Source organism: Haemaphysalis longicornis, unplaced genomic scaffold (assembly GCF_048455015.1).
Source record: "Haemaphysalis longicornis isolate Haplotype H1 unplaced genomic scaffold, Haemaphysalis longicornis Haplotype H1 scaffold_3, whole genome shotgun sequence".
In the NCBI taxonomy this organism is placed as follows: Eukaryota; Metazoa; Arthropoda; class Arachnida; order Ixodida; family Ixodidae; genus Haemaphysalis; species Haemaphysalis longicornis.
In genome coordinates, this window is record NW_027526335.1 from 84,608,105 (window position 1) to 84,627,297 (window position 19,193).

The 19,193-nt window shown below is 47.7% G+C and overlaps 1 protein-coding gene across 2 annotated transcripts in view; it reads left to right on the forward strand.

The window, feature by feature from the left end:
* The window catches only part of LOC144174751 (17-beta-hydroxysteroid dehydrogenase type 6-like), a 35,085-nt gene continuing 15,892 nt past the window's right edge, over positions 1–19,193 (forward strand). Inside the window, exons 1-3 of one of the 2 annotated variants that reach the window (XM_077703597.1) lie at positions 1–301; positions 9,346–9,571; positions 18,839–19,048. In XM_077703597.1, the coding sequence (XP_077559723.1) occupies positions 260–301; positions 9,346–9,571; positions 18,839–19,048 (478 nt within the window). In that variant the 5' untranslated portion in view covers positions 1–259. The remainder of the gene's footprint in view (positions 302–9,345; positions 9,572–18,838; positions 19,049–19,193) is intronic. The other variant, XM_077703596.1, reaches the window with a different exon arrangement.

Sequence of the window (19,193 nt, forward strand, 5' to 3'; positions counted from 1 at the left end):
GCATGCACGCCGTATCCCGGGAGACGACCACGCGCCGCTTGGTGGGAAAGAGGAAGGGCGGTGAGGAGGAGTCGACAGCCCTGACCTCGAAGAAGTGGCCGAGGAAACTGTGCTACTCCGTTGCGCCACATCTCCGTGCGCCGCTCACGCCGAATCTCCAGGACAGTTTGTCCGACCGCGAAGCCCCCGCCGCCGCTCTGCCCTGCCCGTGCACTGTGGCAGCGGCTTCCCATGCTGGGATCCCCGGTCTGCGTGCCCGATGTTCGCGTCCTTGTCGACGGATAGAGTCGTTGGAGGCTTGGTATGTCGTGCACCTTTTTCCTTGCCCGTGCATCGTTGCCATTGTTGTATCACAATACTATGCACGGGACAGTTTGTTCATTGATTGAGGGGTTTCAACGCACCGACGCAACGCAGGCGATGAGGCGCGCCGTAGTGGAGGGCTCCGGATTAATTTTGACCACCTGGGGATCTTTACCGTGCGCCGAAATCTCGTACACACGGTCGTTTTTGCTTTTCGCCTCCATCAGAAAAGCGGCCGCCGCGGCCGGGAATCGAACCCGCGACCTCGTGCTCAAGGTGGCAAGGTGGCAACGCCTTAGCCACTGAGCCACCGCGGCGGGTGACAGTTTGTTCAACCGCCCAATTTCTAATAATATCGCAGGAGCATCGAGCGAGTCAGCGCCTTATCGCGGTAAAACGCGGCGAAACGAGCGAGAGTGCTTCACATGCGTAGAACTGACCCGCCAATGCAACCGTCGTCTGCTAGGCTGGTCCGGCAAGCACGACACAACCCCCTTCCTCTGCTAATCGGCCGCCTTGTCGTGAACAAGCCGCACGCGAAAGCGCTGTCGCCGCCTGGCAATGAAGACAGCCGGCTGATTGTATGGGGAAGGGGTTGTGTCGTGCTTGCCGGAACAGCCTAGCAGACGACGGTTGCACTGGCGGGATCGTTCAGTGCATGCGAACTGTCCGAGCTACCCTTGCTAGGTTCGTCGCTATCTACCGTGATAAGCCGCTGACCCACCCGCTGGTCATCGTTCCCGCGATAGGCTGTACCTCGGCGAAACAGGGCTTTACGCGCGGCCGCAGATCTTACTGAGCATTGGTTACCATCAACAAACCGTTTGGCTTCATCCTTGCTGCCGAGGTACTGCCCCTCCAACTTCTGTGCAAGCTCGTTAATTCAAAACCGAACTTTTCCGGAACTTGGCCTTTTTTTTTTTTTTTACACCGGCCAAAATTTTTTAATCCAATCATGGAGCTTAATATTTTTCGGTGCAATATTTTTCAGAGAGGGTGACAGTGGTACGTTTTAGGCCGCTTTCGGCCCATGGAGCGTCATTGCTCTGCGCTTCGGGACTCTCTTTTTAAAGGCAATCATTCAATTCATTACACTTGTACACAGTACCTTTTAGGTCGCTGTCGACACCGCGCGCATAGAAACACTTCAAATTTCGCAAACTCGGTGACTTTGATGCGAAGTTTGCGTAAAAACTTCGGACTGTATTCTGCGTGCCATTCGATTAGCGCGAAAAAACAAAAAGCTGCATTAAGGGACGGGTATTAAACCCGCGGCGGATGTGTGGTGTAATGGAGCGCTACCAATTAGATCCCACATATGGGCGGTGAATCGGAGGGGCATGAAGGAATGGAATGGAGGAATGGAAAGGGCTCGTCATGCGACGCCAAACTTAGAGGAGCCATGAAGACAAAATACAACTTGTTCAGATGGGAAGAACTAAACTTTGGTAGCTCGATAAGCTCCGTTCCAGCCACGAACGACAGTTTTTTAAACCAAAAAATGTCCGCGCATCTCCTCCTTTCGTTGCAAATGTCGACAAAAGACGATAGTCTTTGTCGACATTTGCCAAGTAAATGCCTCCGTTTGCTTTCCCGCTCACCTCTCATGATGTTCTTCTGTCGCGCTCATTCCAAGCTAAACACACTAAAGGTTGGCTCAAGTCAATTTAAATTTACCGCGTTCCACTGCTCCAGGCCAGGTTCCTCGATGCCAGCGCTGCAGTACGGAGGAGACGCGCGTGAATCGAGGCGGCCTACTTCAGCGTTTATAGAACCACGTTGCCCTGTTCCACGTGCGTTCCAAGCAGAACGTGGAACCTATCTAGCGGAACATTTCGTTGCTGTTGCCGTATGATTTCTCAAATGCCGCCAGGAACGCTGGCAACAGCAGGCGACGGTTTTCTGCAGTATACATGTAGAATATTTTTGAAAAACCAAGCATCCATGAATTTTTTTAGTAAAGGAACACTGCAAATATCCCTTATGTATTGATGTTCTGCCTTATGTTTGCGTAATGTCTTGTTGTTGTTCAACAATGTTGGCAAGTATGAACATTGATACCGGACTAGGACGTTTATATTTGGCTGTGAGTATTAAAGACTATTGCGAGCATTTCATTTCACTTTGGCCGGGTGGCTGAATCGAGTCACAGACAGACAAACAGACATACAGACAGACGAAAATTTCTGGGTTTAAGTAGCCCAAGAAAGACTACCGTTTTTAAAAAGAACGCAAGATTATTGAACAGCCTTCAAATTTCGCGTCACAGTGACTTAATATGAGCACGAGTGAAGGGTTATGGGCCGGCAGTAGAACATTAGAGTTTTAGCACTGTGTATGCTCCGTCTGTTCTGTTCGTACCGTTCGTGATCCGACTGCGCCTGGGCGTGCGGGAACGGCGAGGAAGGAAACCCCTACCGTAAGGACTGCGCGGGCATGGCGAGGGCTGGTCCACGGAACTAATCCACCCTACCAGAACGTATGCGCAATTTCCCGTCAGTCCCGGTCAACACGGTACGAACGTAAAGGACGGAGCCCACGGAGTGCTAAAGCTCTCTATTGTCAGTGTGTTAACTGCGCGTTGGCATTCAGGTGATACTATCAAACGGAGCTAGGGGCCTCACTACAATCTCCCAGTCATGTTTCTTGGCAGTGGCTTAAATCGGTGGCCGCACACACATCTGTGACGTCATAAGAAATAGCCAGAGAGAGAGAGAGAGAGAGAGAGAGAGAGAGAGAGAAGGAGATTTATTTAATCCCAAACTGGTAGAAGCAAGGGAGCGACAGGGAGGAAGTCACCTGGCCTTCCCCGTTGGATGGCGGCCATGAGTTCGTGGGCGGCATCTTCCGCCAGTTGGACGAGTAGTTGCTGTGAGTCGGGGTGAGAGCTGAGCAAGGCTTCCTCGCATTGATCTTGAGTTCTGATGTTTAAAGATTGATTAGGTGAGTGAGGTTCCTGTGGGCACGCCCATATGATTTGTTGTAGGGTGGCTTTGTCTGCCCACCACTAGCATCTTTCGGAATATGTGTCTGGGAAATATCGAAAGTGGTCCGGGAGTGACCACTGTTAAAGAGAGAGCGAGAGAACAGACTTTATTGTCATCCCTTTTAAAGACGACTGCCCCGCGCGGGAATGTCCGGTGTCTTCGTCCCATCAAACGGCGGTCAGGAAGCCATGGTCCATGGCGGCGTCCTCTGCCAGTTGGACGACAGCAGCTTGTATCTCGGGAAGAGAGCTGAGCAATGCGGCCTCCCAGTGGTCATTACTTGTTATATGTACGCCTCGTTCAAAGGTCTGTGGTTTATGGGAGCATTGCCAGACCATGATTGTAGTGTGGCTGCTGCAACGTTGCACCACTTGCATCTTCTGTCCGTGTAGCTGCGGTGACACAGGGTGGGGTGAGGAAACGTATTGGATTGCAACCTGTTCCACGCAACTGTTTCCCATTCGTTTAGCGCCGTGTGGGCAGCAGAAAATTTCAGTCCGCTAAGCCTTTAGTGTTGAGTAATCTCTCGCTAAGTTGCCAGTCACCCCCTCCGCCCGTCACAGACGGCACGTTGTCGGATTCGAAGTCAGCCTGGTTCATGTATCCTCGGGCTGCTTCATGTGCCATCTCGTTCGCCGGGAGAGACGAGTGAGCTGGCGTCCATACCACTGAACTGGGGACGCGTTGTTCGTAAGGATTTTGGCGCCTGTGGTGGAGCTCCTCCTGCGCGCACAGTTGCGCAGAGCGGCCTTGGAGTCCGTAACTGAAAGGGCTATGGCCACTTCTTCCCCCGTTTCTGGGTTGGACGTAGGGATTGAGCAGTATGAGGCTGTATTTCCCTGCTTATCTACTACCCCGGCCACTACCGCTAGGGTAGTCTGCCGTGTCGAAGTAGCATACCGCTGTGTTTGAGTACTTGTGGAGCGCCTTAGCACGGGCAAGCCGACGGTCTTGATGGTACTCCGGATGCATCATTTCTAGGGAGCGGGGAAACACTGATTTTGGCTCGTAGGTACTCTTCAGTGGTGTGCGGTTCCATTCCGGTGCGCGTAAGGTATGTGCAACGACTCCAGAATGGCCCGCCCAGGTGGGGTCCCAGCTAGCCTGTTGTAGTATTGTGCAATGCGATCGGCTTCTATAAGTTCATCCAACGTGTTGTGAATGCCCATCTCCAGTAATCTTTCTGTGGAAGAAGTTATTGGAATGCCTAGAGCTGCCTTGGTGGCTTTGCGTATAACTCATTCTGTTTTATCTTTCTCTGCTTTCTTGAGTTATAACGAGATCATATCGAGAAGAGCGATGCACCCTCCCTGAGCCACACCGCACCCTGACGAGGGACCAGCAAACAATACTCAGGAGACTACAGGCAGGGTCGCTCACGCACCCCGTCCTGTTACATAGAATGTATCCCGAGAAAGAAGGACACGTGTCCATTCTGCAACAACCGCACTGGCACTCTTGCACACATAATCGCAGAGTGCACTAAACCCCAGGCACCCCTACCCCCAACCGCCCTCCCCAACCCCCCACCCCCACTCCACGAGCGATGGGAGACCTTGCTGGCCAGCCCCGCCCTGCAGATTCAACTTGTGCTAGCGGCCAGGGGCCAGGAGCTGCTGGCCACATACGGGTCCCGTGAACAGGGAACCGCCCCGTCCGGCACTTAAAGGTGCCGCCGTCTTTTCGGGCTCCAATAAAGTCTACTACTACCACTTGAGTTTGAGGTACGACGTAACGCAAGTTATTTTGCTGATGATAAGGGCTTGAACTAACTGGAGCAGATCGTGTTTCTTGAGGCCATGCTGTTACTGGCTACCCGGGCGATGAGTCTGCCAATTTGTACAGCTGCGTTGTGCAGGGCCTGTGGAGACCATGTTGGTTCCTTTCTTATGTATTCTCAGCTTTAGAATTCGTATGCATTCAGTTCTGGGTATTGTGCTTCCATGCGGCGGGATTTATATGTTAGGTATGTCTTTGTGTCCTGCCGGGCATCGCTGGATTGTAGACGATGACTTTCGATTTTTGTAGTGAACATGCGAGGCCTTTTTGGGTTACGTATTTTCTTTGAAGTTGGTGATAAAATGGGTTTTGTTGTTAACCGGACAAAACAGGTTTTGTAATGAAGCGAACTTGTATTTTGTCTTCATGGCCCCTTTAAGTTAAAAAAAAAAACGACCTGTAGCGACGAGGTGGTGTCGTGCCTGGAATTCCTTGAACTAACACATCAAGAGAAATACCACGTGTATTATGCAATACAAAAAAGAAAAAAAAAACATCGAACATCATCGCTTTTAGACAGCTTGCAGCGAAGCAAGCAGGGGGGCAGAGGATTTCTTTTCCACGGACACAGCCTTTGCCCCCACCTTGTGCCTGGAGTGTTCATGCCGAAGTACTTCTTGATATATACGTAATGAAGTTGACCAAGGCTTGTTTAGGGGCTAGTTGGTATATTCTTGAATTCAATATTAACGTGCGCTGCATATTTGGACAAGGGACGGGGACAGTGAAAAGACAAACCATCGTTGCGCACCATCGTTTGGTTTGTCTTTTCACTATCCCCGTCCCTCGTCCAAATATGCACCGCACGTTAATATAGAATTCTATGATGTATACGTAGTTTTGGTATAGGGTTTTAAAGGTGCGCAACAGAATTTCTGAGCGGGTGTTAGTGGCGCCATGGTAACTATAGTAGGTATGGCTCTAGAGGCTCGTGCACATGTGCATGTGCATCGCTTAGTTTTACGCCCTGTCTTCCTCGGCGCCGTTGTTCCGCTCGAGCGATCAGCGAAGCTTCCAGAGGACGGGGAAGAGGAGAGGAAGATATTCTCCTTTGCCTCTCAAGCCCTAAATGCAAGCTGACAGCACGGGAAAAAAGCGGAGAGTGAAAACCGAGCAAAGGAGAAAGGCTTACGGCGGTTCGCACGAGGAACAACAATGGTCGTCGGCCAAATGGAGTTGTTTTTAAACACTTTCCTTCCCGTCCGTTGTTTTTGACGGAGCGAACTCCCGCTGGCGAGGGGGAATGTAGCAACCTTCACTTGCGGCGTGCAGTAAGCACTGCGTGAGCGAGCATACTTTTGTTTCTGATATGTGTTACAACAGCGGAGCTGTTGTAAAAGCCGCAAGTTCGCCGTTGCGGGAAAAAATACCAAGACAATGCGGAGCGCTCGTGAGCGCGTGCCTCGCGGCTAACGCCGAGCGCTCCCGGCACGCGCAGTGGCTTTAGTAAATAAAAACACTCCAGCGCTGTCCTCAAGCGTTACCACTCATGTAATGCTTGGCATGAGGAACACGACAATATGGATGCTTATGACGATGGCCACTACCAGCACAGTGCGAAGCAACGACGAAACATGTAAATACACAATTCCAAACTTGTCCATATGCGTGGTGATGTGTCCTTCAGTGATCACGTATAAAGAAATCCTGCCGCTTCGCTATGGTTCAAGCCTTGCGCGGCTTAGTGTAATACCCGTGCCACATGTGCACGAAAAATGACATTAAGGGTTTAAGGTCATAAGATACCGAATGACATTATTTGGGTGGGCCGTGCTACACGCGAAAACGCAAAGGCATTAAATGTGTTACCCATGATCTATGGCACGATGGGGATAATGGCCAAAAAGAGAAACACATTCATATTTTAGAAGTTTTTAACGTAGAGAAAAACGTCGTACAAGGGTTAAAAATGTTTTTGTGTGAAAGAAAACGTTATCAGAAATAGTGTTTTCTAAAAAATGGTGTGAGACGTTTCTAAAAGCGGCTTCAGCAGCTGCATGCCATCGCCTGCCAACGGTAGCCAAATCCGAAAAATTCAAAACGACGAGTAACAAGATGTTTTGCCTTTTGCCGCTGTTTTTAGTGAACTTCGTCTTTTTCAGAACTTCGCCACCAAGAATGCACAAAAAAATTGTCTTATTACGAAGTTCAGCTACGTGTCCACGCCAACTCTCGGGTGCTGAGATGAGAGTTTCGTTGGTTTCATTTGGTGCTCATCGCGTTCGAGAGTAGGCAGATTTAAGGCGTTCGCGAAGGCGAGTCCCGTGCCACACATACAAGAAGAATGACATTGCGTGCTTAACGCCTTAAGTTTTAATGCCATTAATTCGCCGCTACACGCAAAAATCTAATATCATTCGCCCTAATGTCATTTTTAGTTCCGCACAACTCATTTGCCTTCACGAAAGCCTTAAACCTGGCTACTCTCGAACGCGACGGGCACGAAATAGAACCAACGAAACTCTCAGCTCCAGAATACTGACGCGGAAATGTAGCTAAACTTCGAAATAAGACGATTTTTTGTGCCCACTTGGTGGCGAAGTTCTGAAGAAGATGAAGTTCACTAAAACAGCAGCAAAAGGCATAACTTCACGTTACTTGTTGTTTTGAATATTTTGGATTTGGCTACCGCCGGCAGGCGACGGCAGCTGCTGAAGCCACTTTTTGAAACGGCTCACACCTTTTGTTTCGAAACCACTCGTTTTCTTTCACAAAAACATTTTTGACCCTTCTAAAAAGTTTTCTCCGCTTTAAAGACTTCTAAAACGTGAGTGCTTTTTTTTTCTTTTTGGTCATTATCACCATCATGCCTCACACTTTAAAGCCTTTGCGTTTTGGCGTGTAGCACGGACCGCCCAAATAATGTCATTCGGTTTCTTAAGACCTTAAGTACTTAATGTCATTTTTCGTGCACGTGTGGCACGGGAGTTGTGCGGAACTCCTTAAACCAAAAATGACATTAGACCGAATGGCATTAGATTTTTGCGCTTAGCATTAAATGAATGGCATTAAAACTTAAGGCATTAAGCACTTAATGTCATTTTTCGTGTGCTTGTGGCACGGGTATAAGCTTCGGCAGTTGAGCTGGAGGAAGTCTACAATGCTGAGGATGACTTGGCATCCACCACTCGCCACGAGGAAGACGACGTCCTCTTCGGTGCATATGACGATAGCACCGCAACCAATGAAATAAGCATTGATACTGAAACTTAACTATATGTCCGGCAATGCTCACCTACGACACCTTCGCTATTCAAGAGACCCTGCAACACGTTTTTAAATGCTTTCAAAACGTAGTCACCCAGCACACCCAGTACTTAGACTAGGGGGTTGCAATGTAACCTCAGCCAAAAATTACTGCTCTATGCCCATCAGATAACCTGGAAACTCGCTCAAAAGGTTTTTCTCTCCTTCCCGGTCTCGACAGACATTCTTCGACGGCTCGAATTACGGCACTAAGGGCTTGTAGCGGCTGTTGGCCGGTTTTCCTTCAGTTGCAGTAATGAACGCTTTTCGAAAGAAACGTAAAAAAAAAAAAGGCACAAAAACAAAGTAGAAATGGGAGGCGTATCGGCATGGTACGACGAGCTAATCCCGCAGGGCCGCTCTGTGCTGGCGAGAACTATAGCTTTCGCAGTGCTCCCAGACGTGAAGAAAAGAGTGAAAGCGCTTATAGAAAGTGTTGCAGGGTCCCTTTCAAGTCTTGCGCGTCAGTGCAAGCTTCCGTGAATTTTGTTTTTGTTTTTGTATTTGTATTTCCTCTAAACCTTTCTCCGGTGTACTTGTTTTGCATTTTCTCTGCCGTGTTATAATAGTGCGCAATCATTCTGTGAAACTATCGCTGCTTCAGTGCGCCGACATGCCTATAGGCATGTGTGGCGACGCCCTGCAGTATACTGAAGGCTTAGGCTTGCCCGCGACTATGTTGCTGTACATTGATGAGTTGAATGAATCTTATCTATCTATCAATCTATATGGAACGCCTATGGGCGAGAATACTCGTCTGCTTTCATCGTACATCCTGGTCCTAATGTAAAACTCACGCCTTGTGTTCTGATCCAGAAGATCACAGACTAAACCTCGTTAAACGAATTGGCTTTATCAGAAATGTCACTTTATTCAAAGTATTTCATTGTTCCCACTGCAGTGCACAGCGAGAAAATCATCTCCGCTTTTAACAAAGTACCACTTATAACGAAGCCAGTTTCTTGTGCTCGGGAATTCGTTATAGCGAGGTTTCAGGGTATCTGATGTCTCCACTGGCTCCTCTATTTAGCTGCAGATTCGCCGTGATGTGGTGGTGCACCTCTGTTCGGCGGCCTTCTTGCTGGCGCTGTGGCGATGGCTTCCGGCGCACGAGCACGGCTGGCAGGACGTGGTGTGGTGGCTGGGCGCCCTCCTGACGTTACTGGCCTTCACGCTGCTGCTGGGATGGGCGCTGGACGCGTTCGTGCTGCCCAACGCCCGGCTCAGCCCCCGCGGCAAAGCGGTGCTCATAACCGGTGAGAAGCGTGTGCGCGACACTAGCGAGCGAGAAGACGTCGGAGCCATAAGGGGGCGAACTTGCTATGGCTGCAAGGACTGGTGACGTCATAAACTTTGGCAGGTGCTCACTAGCAACCGTAACGAGAAGTGGGCGAATAATTATCTGAGAAAAGTCCTTAGTTAGTACATATTTAAATGACCAGAAAGAAAAACGCTGAAGAACCAGCGGGGGTTAAAAGTATTTGGGAAGGAGTCATAGGTAACGATAAGTTCCTCATCCCTAGAAAAAAAAAAGTACGCCATAAAAAATTGGCGCAGCTTGCACAAGTGGTGCAAGGCTGGAGAAACAGATCTGACGACCCCACTCATTTCGTTGGAGATATGCATCATCACCATCATCAACAGCCCACTAGGTCCACTGCAGGGCGGAGGGCTCTCCCATCGACCTCCAACCGCTCCTGTCCCGCGCCGCTCGAGTCCGTTATTAAAGACGATAGTCTTTCTTGGGCCACTTAAACCCAGAAATTTTGGTCTGTCTGTCTGTCTGTCTGTCTGTCTGTCTGTCTGTCTGTCTGTCTGTCTGTCTGTCTGTCTGTCTGTCTGTCTGTCTGTCTGTCTGTCTGTCTGTCTGTCTGTCTGTCTGTCTGTCTGTCTGTCTGTCTGTCTGTCTGTCTGTCTGTCTGTCTGTCTGTCTGTCTGTCTGTCTGTCTGTCTGTCTGTCTGTCTGTCTGTCTGTCTGTCTGTCTGTCTGTCTGTCTGTCTGTCTGTCTGTCTGTCTGTCTGTCTGTCTGTCTGTCTGTGACTCGACTCAGCCACCCGGCCAAAGTGAAACTAGGTCTGCTCAATAGTCTGATGTACTTACAGCCAAATCATAACGTCTAAGTACGGTTTATATGTTCATACTTGTCAACATTGTTGAACAAGAACAAAACATTAGGCAAATATAAGACAGAAAATTAATACACAAGGGTATTTACAGTGTTCCTTTATAAAAAAAAATTCATAGATGCTTGATTTTTGCGAAATGAAATACTACATCTACTGAAGAAAAACATTCCCAAGTTCATTTCTTTTTCTTTATTTGGACTATGATATATTCTACTCTAGTTTGTCCCCCTGATTTAGGAAATTGGTTTCCTGTCTCTAAGTGTTACTCCGATCATTATTCGTTCCATGGCCTGTTGAGCCAACCCAAGTTTGCTTTCAAATTGTTCAGTAAGGCACCATATTTCGGCTCCATATGTCATCACCTCCAATTTATTTCTGAATTTGCCGCTGGAAGTTCTCCATGACTGGCAGGCCCGCATCGTTTCGTACGCGGGCTTGCACGGACTTCCGCGGGCTTCCTCGGGCTTGCAGCGCGTTAGCACACGCTAGTACCCGCGGCCAAGTCCGAAGCCAACGCTACGAACACAAAAGGAAATGCTGTGCGCCCGGGATGCGATGACATATCATCGCATCTTAATCTATAGCTTATTCAGATTGAAGCCGGGTTCATAACTCGAGGGACCCAAGTTCGATTCCGACCACGGGAAGCGTTTTTTTTTTGTTCTTTCCATGATATTGTTCCTTGCCGCTGCTAACCCCGTACCAGGCTTTTGAGGTGGCCCAGTGGTTCTGTTGCCGGTTTCACGGCTTCACGGCGTAAAGGTCCCTGCTTCGATTCCAGGGACCTCCATAACCACACTTTTTTCTCGAGGCTTCGGGGTTTTTTGGCGCGACGGACGGATTTGTGTCGGCCTAAACAGCTCTTCTGTTACATATTAGTACGTGCCTACTGACTGTTATAGTGGAATTTGAGGTTTAAGGAGCACCAAAAGAGCCAGGAAAAAAAATGGCGGTGGGCGTCACACTTACGAATACAAAGTAGGGCTTTGCGAACTATTGAATAACTCCAGTGTGCAAGATATTCATTCTCGTCTGAAATTCTGAGGGAAAAAAATAAGAGTTGGGCAGGGCGTGCCCGAGAGGATGGATAACCCATAGATCACATGACTTGATGACGTCGCCGGTTTTCATGCCACTTAGAACAGAAATAACCTTACTCTACGCGTATCTCAACTACGCTACAAGGGGATGAGCGAAGCTCACCTCAGTAGCGGCTGAACACCACGAACGTCCACTCAAACTAGGCTTATTTTTACCCCAGGAGCGTAAGACTGGGCCAATTACAGGTTCATCGGAGCTCTTCTTGCATAGTATACGGAATGTTCGTCATATACCTGTGAAGGCGCCGCATTTACTACGGACAATGGGCCGAGTCACTCTGCTGTGGGAGAATTAGAAGGAGCATTTGTCGATGGAGTTGTAGAGCATTCTATGTACATGATCTCGTTCACAAATTATGCAGCGACTCCATCAAATTAAAACAAATGCAATAAGTAGCGAGTACAAAAACGGCAGCATCTCCACTCCGTGGATGATGGCAAGGGTGCGGAGTACGGGAACTCGGAATGACATCCAAGTTGCGCCCCGAGTGACATCCGATTTGCGCCCCGACTGTCATTAGATTTGAGCCGTGAGTTGCACCTTGATTATTCCCTAAATGAAACTGCGACTCAAGGCTCAAATCGAATTTCGCTTGATTTTCGCTTGATGGTGGTGCGCGCACGGAAGGACGCGGACGGACACTGGGAGGTCCTAAGGCACTCCGCACAGTTACAGGCGAGGGAGTAAGCCGTTTGACTCTCGGGTACTGACTCACGGTCGTAGGCTCGTAGCCCAATGGGCAAGAGGACTGACACTAACTCTGTCTGGTTTACCAGACACAGTCTCGAATCCTGCCGGTGCCTGTGTAATTTTTTGCGATTGTAAATGCTATGCTCAAGGACGCGGACGGACATTGTGCGGTCCTGAGGTACTCAGCGCCTAGAAATATATAGATAACATGACGCTTGAGCAACATGTAGGAACTGTTTGAACTGAACCCATTAGCAAAATGTCGCGGATAAAATTTCAATTTCTTACAGACAGATTTAGCAGCTAGGCGCTCGTCTGAAAAGCATATCTTATATCGTCAGGCCCAATAATAATCACAGGAGGAGCTACCTCACTAAAGATTCACTGCCACTTCATCCTCCCTATCCCCATGTTGGTCGGTTGCGATTGAGGTCGAAAACGTCCAACATCCCTGATTCTGCGAGTCCCAGCCTCTCGCCTCAACTTATAACCTCAAGTACTGCATGTGGTTATAGCTCACTTGAGTGTTGCGTCGAGGCAAACGGCTGCTGACCTCTGCACACAACAGAGCTACAGATACCGCGGAAAGCAAGTCACACTCCACTAGATAAAATTTCCGTGCCCTCACCCATCCATAGGCTAAAATCAGGAAATAACAGTGCGGCAATTCAAAGCAGGCACGTACGTACACCCGGTTCGAATGAATTTATTGTTTTCCACACAGTACACCGCTCTGTGCAAATTTTGTCCACGGCTAGGTACCCTCCGGCATGTAATTCTGTAATGCGCTCATTACCCGCCCTACCACCCCTCTTCACCCGTCCCTTTCATGAGCTGTGGGAAACACTGTTGACCAGCTGTCAACCGGAGGAACAGATTCTCCTGGTGACGCGGGCCGAGACGGCTAGGGCAACGCCTGGATTCCCGCACTAGGGTTCCACTCCCACATGTGACCTCATAAAAATGTTTACTCTCTCTCTCTCTATCTCTCTGACCTCAACTCAAGCTCAAGTAGAATGTTTATGGTCCCATTGGCTTTAGTGTAAACATCAAGGGGCCGCACATTTCTGCACGAGTAACAGAGCTACAGATACCGCGGAAAGCAAGTCCGTCTATGCCCTCAACTCAACCTTACGTGGAGTGGCTATGGTCCCTTTGGCGTTGAGGTCGACAGCAACAGGCCACATATTTTTGCACATGAGCAATAAAGCTACATGCACCGGGAAAAGCAAGTCAGTCTCTGACCTCAAATCAACCTCAAGTATGGATATCGTTCTCTTGAGTGCTGAGCCGACGCAAACAGGCTGCCACCTCTGTACAGGCACCGGGGAGACAAGTCACAGCCACCTCAACTTATAATTATAATCCTCAGCCTTAATTATAATTACAATCCTCTTGAGTTAGAGCCTGACGTCAACAGGATGTCCGCCTCTGCACATGATGAATAGAGATACAGGCACCGCAGGATGGGATGAGAAGAGAGATGCGTGCAGATAACGAGCGGTGCAACAGAAATGCGATAAAAAATCCTTACGAAGGCGAGCTGTGTCTGAGGAAGAGAGGGTTTTAAAGTCACCAGAATAAGAAGCCTTCGTCCTGCTGTCAGCGGCAAACGAGGTTCGAGGACTGTTGTATTATCTATTGCGCAATCCCCATCGTCCTCACTTTATATTAGGATCGTATGTATTTATATAGCTTATCAAGCTGGATCTAGGTGCCAGATCAATGAATAAGGGACAGAAAGTCAGGAGTCGAAAAGTTAAGAAAAGCAAAGAGGAGTTTTTTAATTACGTTGAGAAATGAAGATTAGAAGGCTTAGGTAGGAGAAAATTATGATACAATACATGCGCTCCCGCGGGCGGGGGACTCACGCGCGTGAGTTTGGGGAACTTATCCCTTTTAAAGCCCACACACACATGTAAATAAATAAATAAATAAATAAATAAATAAATAAATAAATAAATAAATAAATAAATAAATAAATATTGAATGAGATAGACGTCACGTGACCACGAATAGAGCGCACGTGCCCGCTACGCGCAGGTGGCAGGAGAGAGAGAGAGAGAGAGAGAGAGAGAGAGAGAGAGAGAGAGAGAGAGAGAGAGAGAGAGAGATTGAAATTGAAATTCCGGTAGGCACTTGTATGCAACGAAAGCGAGATAAATGCTCTGCAAAAATTCTTGCAAGTAGAATGCTTCACGTGCGTGACACTCTCCGCCCATCGAATCTCATGCCGCACTACACCCAGCCGCTTTGTCCAATGGCCTCATCACCATAAACAAATCTCCTTTCACTGTTGTTTTTGTATTTTATCTTCGGCTCAAGTACACGTCTTTACTGGCATGTAACATGGTTGTCAGGTCCTCAGAAAAAAAAGTAGCCGGGAAATTTCCGCAAGTGGCCAAAAAAGTCGCCAACTTAAAGTGAATGTTTGAAAATAAGCCAGAAAAGTCGCCATTTTTAGGAAGCATTTTTAGAATTTTTACCTGAAAACTATAGGCTCATATCCCCCACAAGTGTCTGTAGTAAAATCCTAGATCATATAATATATAGCGCCGTAATGAAACACCTGAAATCTAATAGATATTTTACGAACTGCCAACACGGCTTTCGGGCAGGTTTTTCCTGCACAACGCAATTAGCAGAATTTAGCCACGATCTTTTCTTATCGTTTTACCTGAAAGAACAGAGAGACTGTGTATTTCTGGATTAAAAAAAAAAGCATTTGATTCCGTCCCGCACGCGTTGTTGTCTTTTCTTAGCCTACATCATGACATAGTCCAGTGGATTAGAGGTTATTTGCATAATCGCACCCAATGTGTCCTGATAAACGGCTGTAAATCAGGTGCTGTGAGTGTTAGTTCTGGTATTCCGCAGGGGTCTGTTTCGGGGCCCCTGCTTTTCCCTGTGTATATTAACGATATTGTGAGTAATTTGTCCTGCAAAGTACGCCTTTACGCAGATGATTGCGTTGTTTATCGTGGTATCAAAAGCCCAATTGACACGGGCTATCTTCAAGGTGATCTTAACCATATTCAAACGTGGTGTGCAAAATGGAAAATGACTCTAAATGTTGCGAAATGTAAGCACGTTTCCTTCACACGCAGCCACAACCCTATTTTATCAAAATACACTCTAGGAACTATGCCTCTTGATACAGTGTTGGATTATAAATACCTTGGCGTCTATTTTTCATCCAACCTATAGCCTGGAAACGTCAGGTTGAACACGTGTCCTTTTCAGCCTCCCGCACGCTCAACTTTCTAAAGCGCAACTTCAGTGATGCTCCTCTAAAAGTTAAAGAACTTTTATATTTCACCAACGTAATATCTATTGCGGAGTACGCCTGCGCCGTTTTGGACCCAGAATTTGATCATTTATGTGCACTGCTAGAACGCGTAAAGAACCGCGGCACCCGATTTGTAACTAAAAATTATAGTTTTAACCCAAAGCGTTACATCACTTAAAGCAGACTTGGGCTGGGAAACAATAAGTAAACGTCGGTTGCATCACAAACTTGAACTACTTTCCCGTATTTATTTTAAAAAGACTGGTATTGATCCTAACATTTCCTTACTACCCCCAAACTCTGTATCTAAGCGACGCGACCAGGAATGGAAAATTCGTGAAATTTACTGCCGTACTGATGTTTACAAGGGTTCTTTCCTTCTCCATTCTATTGGTGAATGGAATAAACTACCAAGTAATATTGTTAATTGTACATCTGATCCTCTGTTCCACACGTTTTTGTCACACATGTAATGTTTTTCCTTTTTTCTTTATTTTTTTCTTCTTCAACGGGGTCATTGCTTGTACATTTGACGCGCTATTGTGCTGATTTGTGTCACTTATCCTCATGTTTTTTTTTTCCATGTGTTGAATTGTATTCGTGTATTTGTGTATATCCCCCTAATGTAATGCCTTATCGACGCTGCAGGTAATATGAATGAATAAATAAATAAATAAATAAGGTGATGCTAGTGAGTAGTTTTTGATTACCTTCGCGGAAGAAATGCAGAACTACCGATAATTAGAAAACCGTGTTACAAATTTTATTCGTTTGCTGTGGCCCGGAAGGGCGGCAGTGGTTGACTACTGTCTACAAAAAAGCTAAAATATGGAGATTTAGGTAAAGCATTCAAAGAACATGAATGACTTACAACGGGAGTTCGCTGCACACCACATTTTACCACTTTCGCTGCCTCCTTACATTCCCGTGCCTATTATACGCATCGTCATACACACTTTCCATCACTTTGCATGAGATATCTCAAGCTCCCATAAACTACTGAAGCATTGAACTTTAAATCGATGGCATTGCTTGAAGGCTTTGCGGCTATTCGTGCGACATCAGGTGCAGGATATGGAAAAGAGCAAGGCAAATTTCTTTTTGTGCCAGTAAGTAGCGCTGCATGCATGTGGTGTGTTTGAGTGGCCGATTTGTTGGGACCTATTCTAGACTTTGCCAGATAATCGTATTCTGCCTAAAAGTTTGTTCCGTTCTGTTTGTTCAGTTTGTCTCAACGGTTGAAATTCACTGAAATGTCATGTAAGGACCTTTTTGCGGAAAGTGGGGCATCGGAAGGACCCGTAAATATTTAAATCACCGTAGCTCAAAGGAGCCAAAAAGTAGCCAAGTCGCCACAATAAAATTTTAATCGCCACGAGTCTCGAAAAGTCGCCAGTTTGGCGACACATAGCCAGACCTGGAAACCCTGCACGCGGATCCCAGCGTGCTCCGGACCATATATCCGTAGTGCACAGGAGGCGTAAGGATTCACAAGGGCGGAACGTTGCCTCTACCTTTCCCATGCGGCTGATCGAAATCTCTTTCCCGAATAACCGATCCTCTAGGAAGTGGCACAGAGTAAGGACTAATTGCGGCCGCGTCCTTTTGTCTCCTTCCGTCATTTCAAACAATGCTTCCGGCGTAGGCGTGTTCTGCGCTCCACTGGCCAACAAGTTTGCCACGAGGCGGCGATGTTGTTGAGCAGTCGGAAAGACGAAAGAGAAAAACGTAGTACAGAAGCCTATTAAAACATGGTGTGAGTGCTATACTTTACTATCAAAGCATGTCATCAGCTACACAGCCGAGTGTGTAGGTGCGCTATCACAGGTCTCTTCTCTTCTTCTTATTAGCGCAAACCGGAAATAGACGGTCATATACCTGGCTTTGTCCACGTCGCAGGTAAGAAATGGTGGGAGTCAGCAAGACATATTTACTGCAGAAGGATCGACATTTGGGCGAGTTGGTATTGGTTGAACATCTTCGAACAACAGCGTAAAAACATTAGGGGAAAAAAAGAAAATGCCAGCGTCGTCCTGTCATTTTCTTCCCCTAATGCCTGTGCTTTTACGCTGTTCGAAGATGTTCATAAATTTGTTGAGCAATTCAAAGAGCTGTAGGCTATGTTTTACCTTTAAATCAGTTGCTATGGGTTGTATTACCGAAGCTAGCCAGCTATAGGAACTTTGGCCTTTGCCATCGCGGCGTCACATCTGGCACGAGATGTCACGCGCCCACAGAGATAGCACACGTGCAGCCACGTGAGGGTGTTGACGGAAATCAATTCGCGGAATGCCTCCAGCATGTCGTTGAACGCGCATTGGGTTGTTGCCGAGGGAAGCCGCGCACTTGCGGATGCAATTACAGCGAAATAATTTGCCTCGTATCGGAAGCGGAACTGAGTGGAAGCCTCCCTCCCATTACCATTTGCGTCCGGAAATTCCGGGCTACCGTAATAGAGAGAAAAAAAAAACCAAAGCACTGACGAAGTCCTGCTCCTCATTTAGCGCACTAAAAGTAGACGCGTAATACTCTGTCATTTCTTACGACTTTCAACGGTAAAATTAAAAAAGTTCAGGTATTCTGAACATGTTCAGCAAAAACTACAGCTTAGCAATTCAAGATGGGCTTCGTGAGATCCTCTCTGGGCTTGAAATATGTGCAACTGTACACCTCATGCACTTCCAACAGCATGCTGCCAGGTGAAGTGGTTTACGCGTGCAGAGTGGCGCTGACCTGCGGTCTCGATTATGAATAATATCGCTCGCGCTTCTTCTCCCGGTCTGTCCTTTTTTTCCCCTGATTTAGCGAAGTTTAATTTTGCAGCTGAAATTGCCCCTTACGGAATTACAACGGCGTATGGCCTGTAGTCCTATAACTACGCTATATAATTGATTTAATGGACGTTCATTGAAAAAGGCACTGTTGCATGTGCAGTCGGTGTAGGTCGGAGTTAGGGGCAAAAAATGTAAAGAGGAGGGGCAAGAAAAACTATGACATCTTTTTTACGGCGGTCACCTCGCTATGGCGCAGCAGCTCTTCCCGAGTCCTTCTGCTCATAAGCCCTAGACGGGACTGGTGTTGTTGGAAATCGCTCCGAGAGGTGTCAACTTCCTGAAATCCGCTTTCAACTGCATGCCTAAGGTACTTTACGTTATGCTGTCAACGCAGGCCGCATTGTTGTTGTCCTTAGTGTTTATTAAAATATCTCAATTATCAAATTCTGATCTAGTGATTCAAGGAAACAGCACAGGGTCAAGGAGTGAGCCCTGCGGAACACCGTATTACTGTGACCACCTAATGTTCGGCTGCCTTCCAGGCTGTGACCGGGGCTTCGGCCGCCTGCTCGCCCGGCGGCTGGACGGTGAGGGCTACAAGGTGTTCGCCGGGTGCCTCTTCCCCGACCGGAACCGCGCGGAGCTCGAGGGGGCCAGCAGGTCCGGCATGCGGGTCGTGCCGCTCGACGTCCGCGACGACAAGCAGGTCGCAGACGCTGTGCAACTGGTCGACCGAGAGCTGGGACAGCACCGTACGGTCGCTTTTTTTTTTTTTTTTCACTTAGTATAGCAGCACACAAAGCAGACGGTTCCAACGTCCCCATATACCTATTTACGCTGCCATTTTTGGCATTACAGCGCCAGGGTACGTGCATAAAGAAAATACAATTCAAGTGA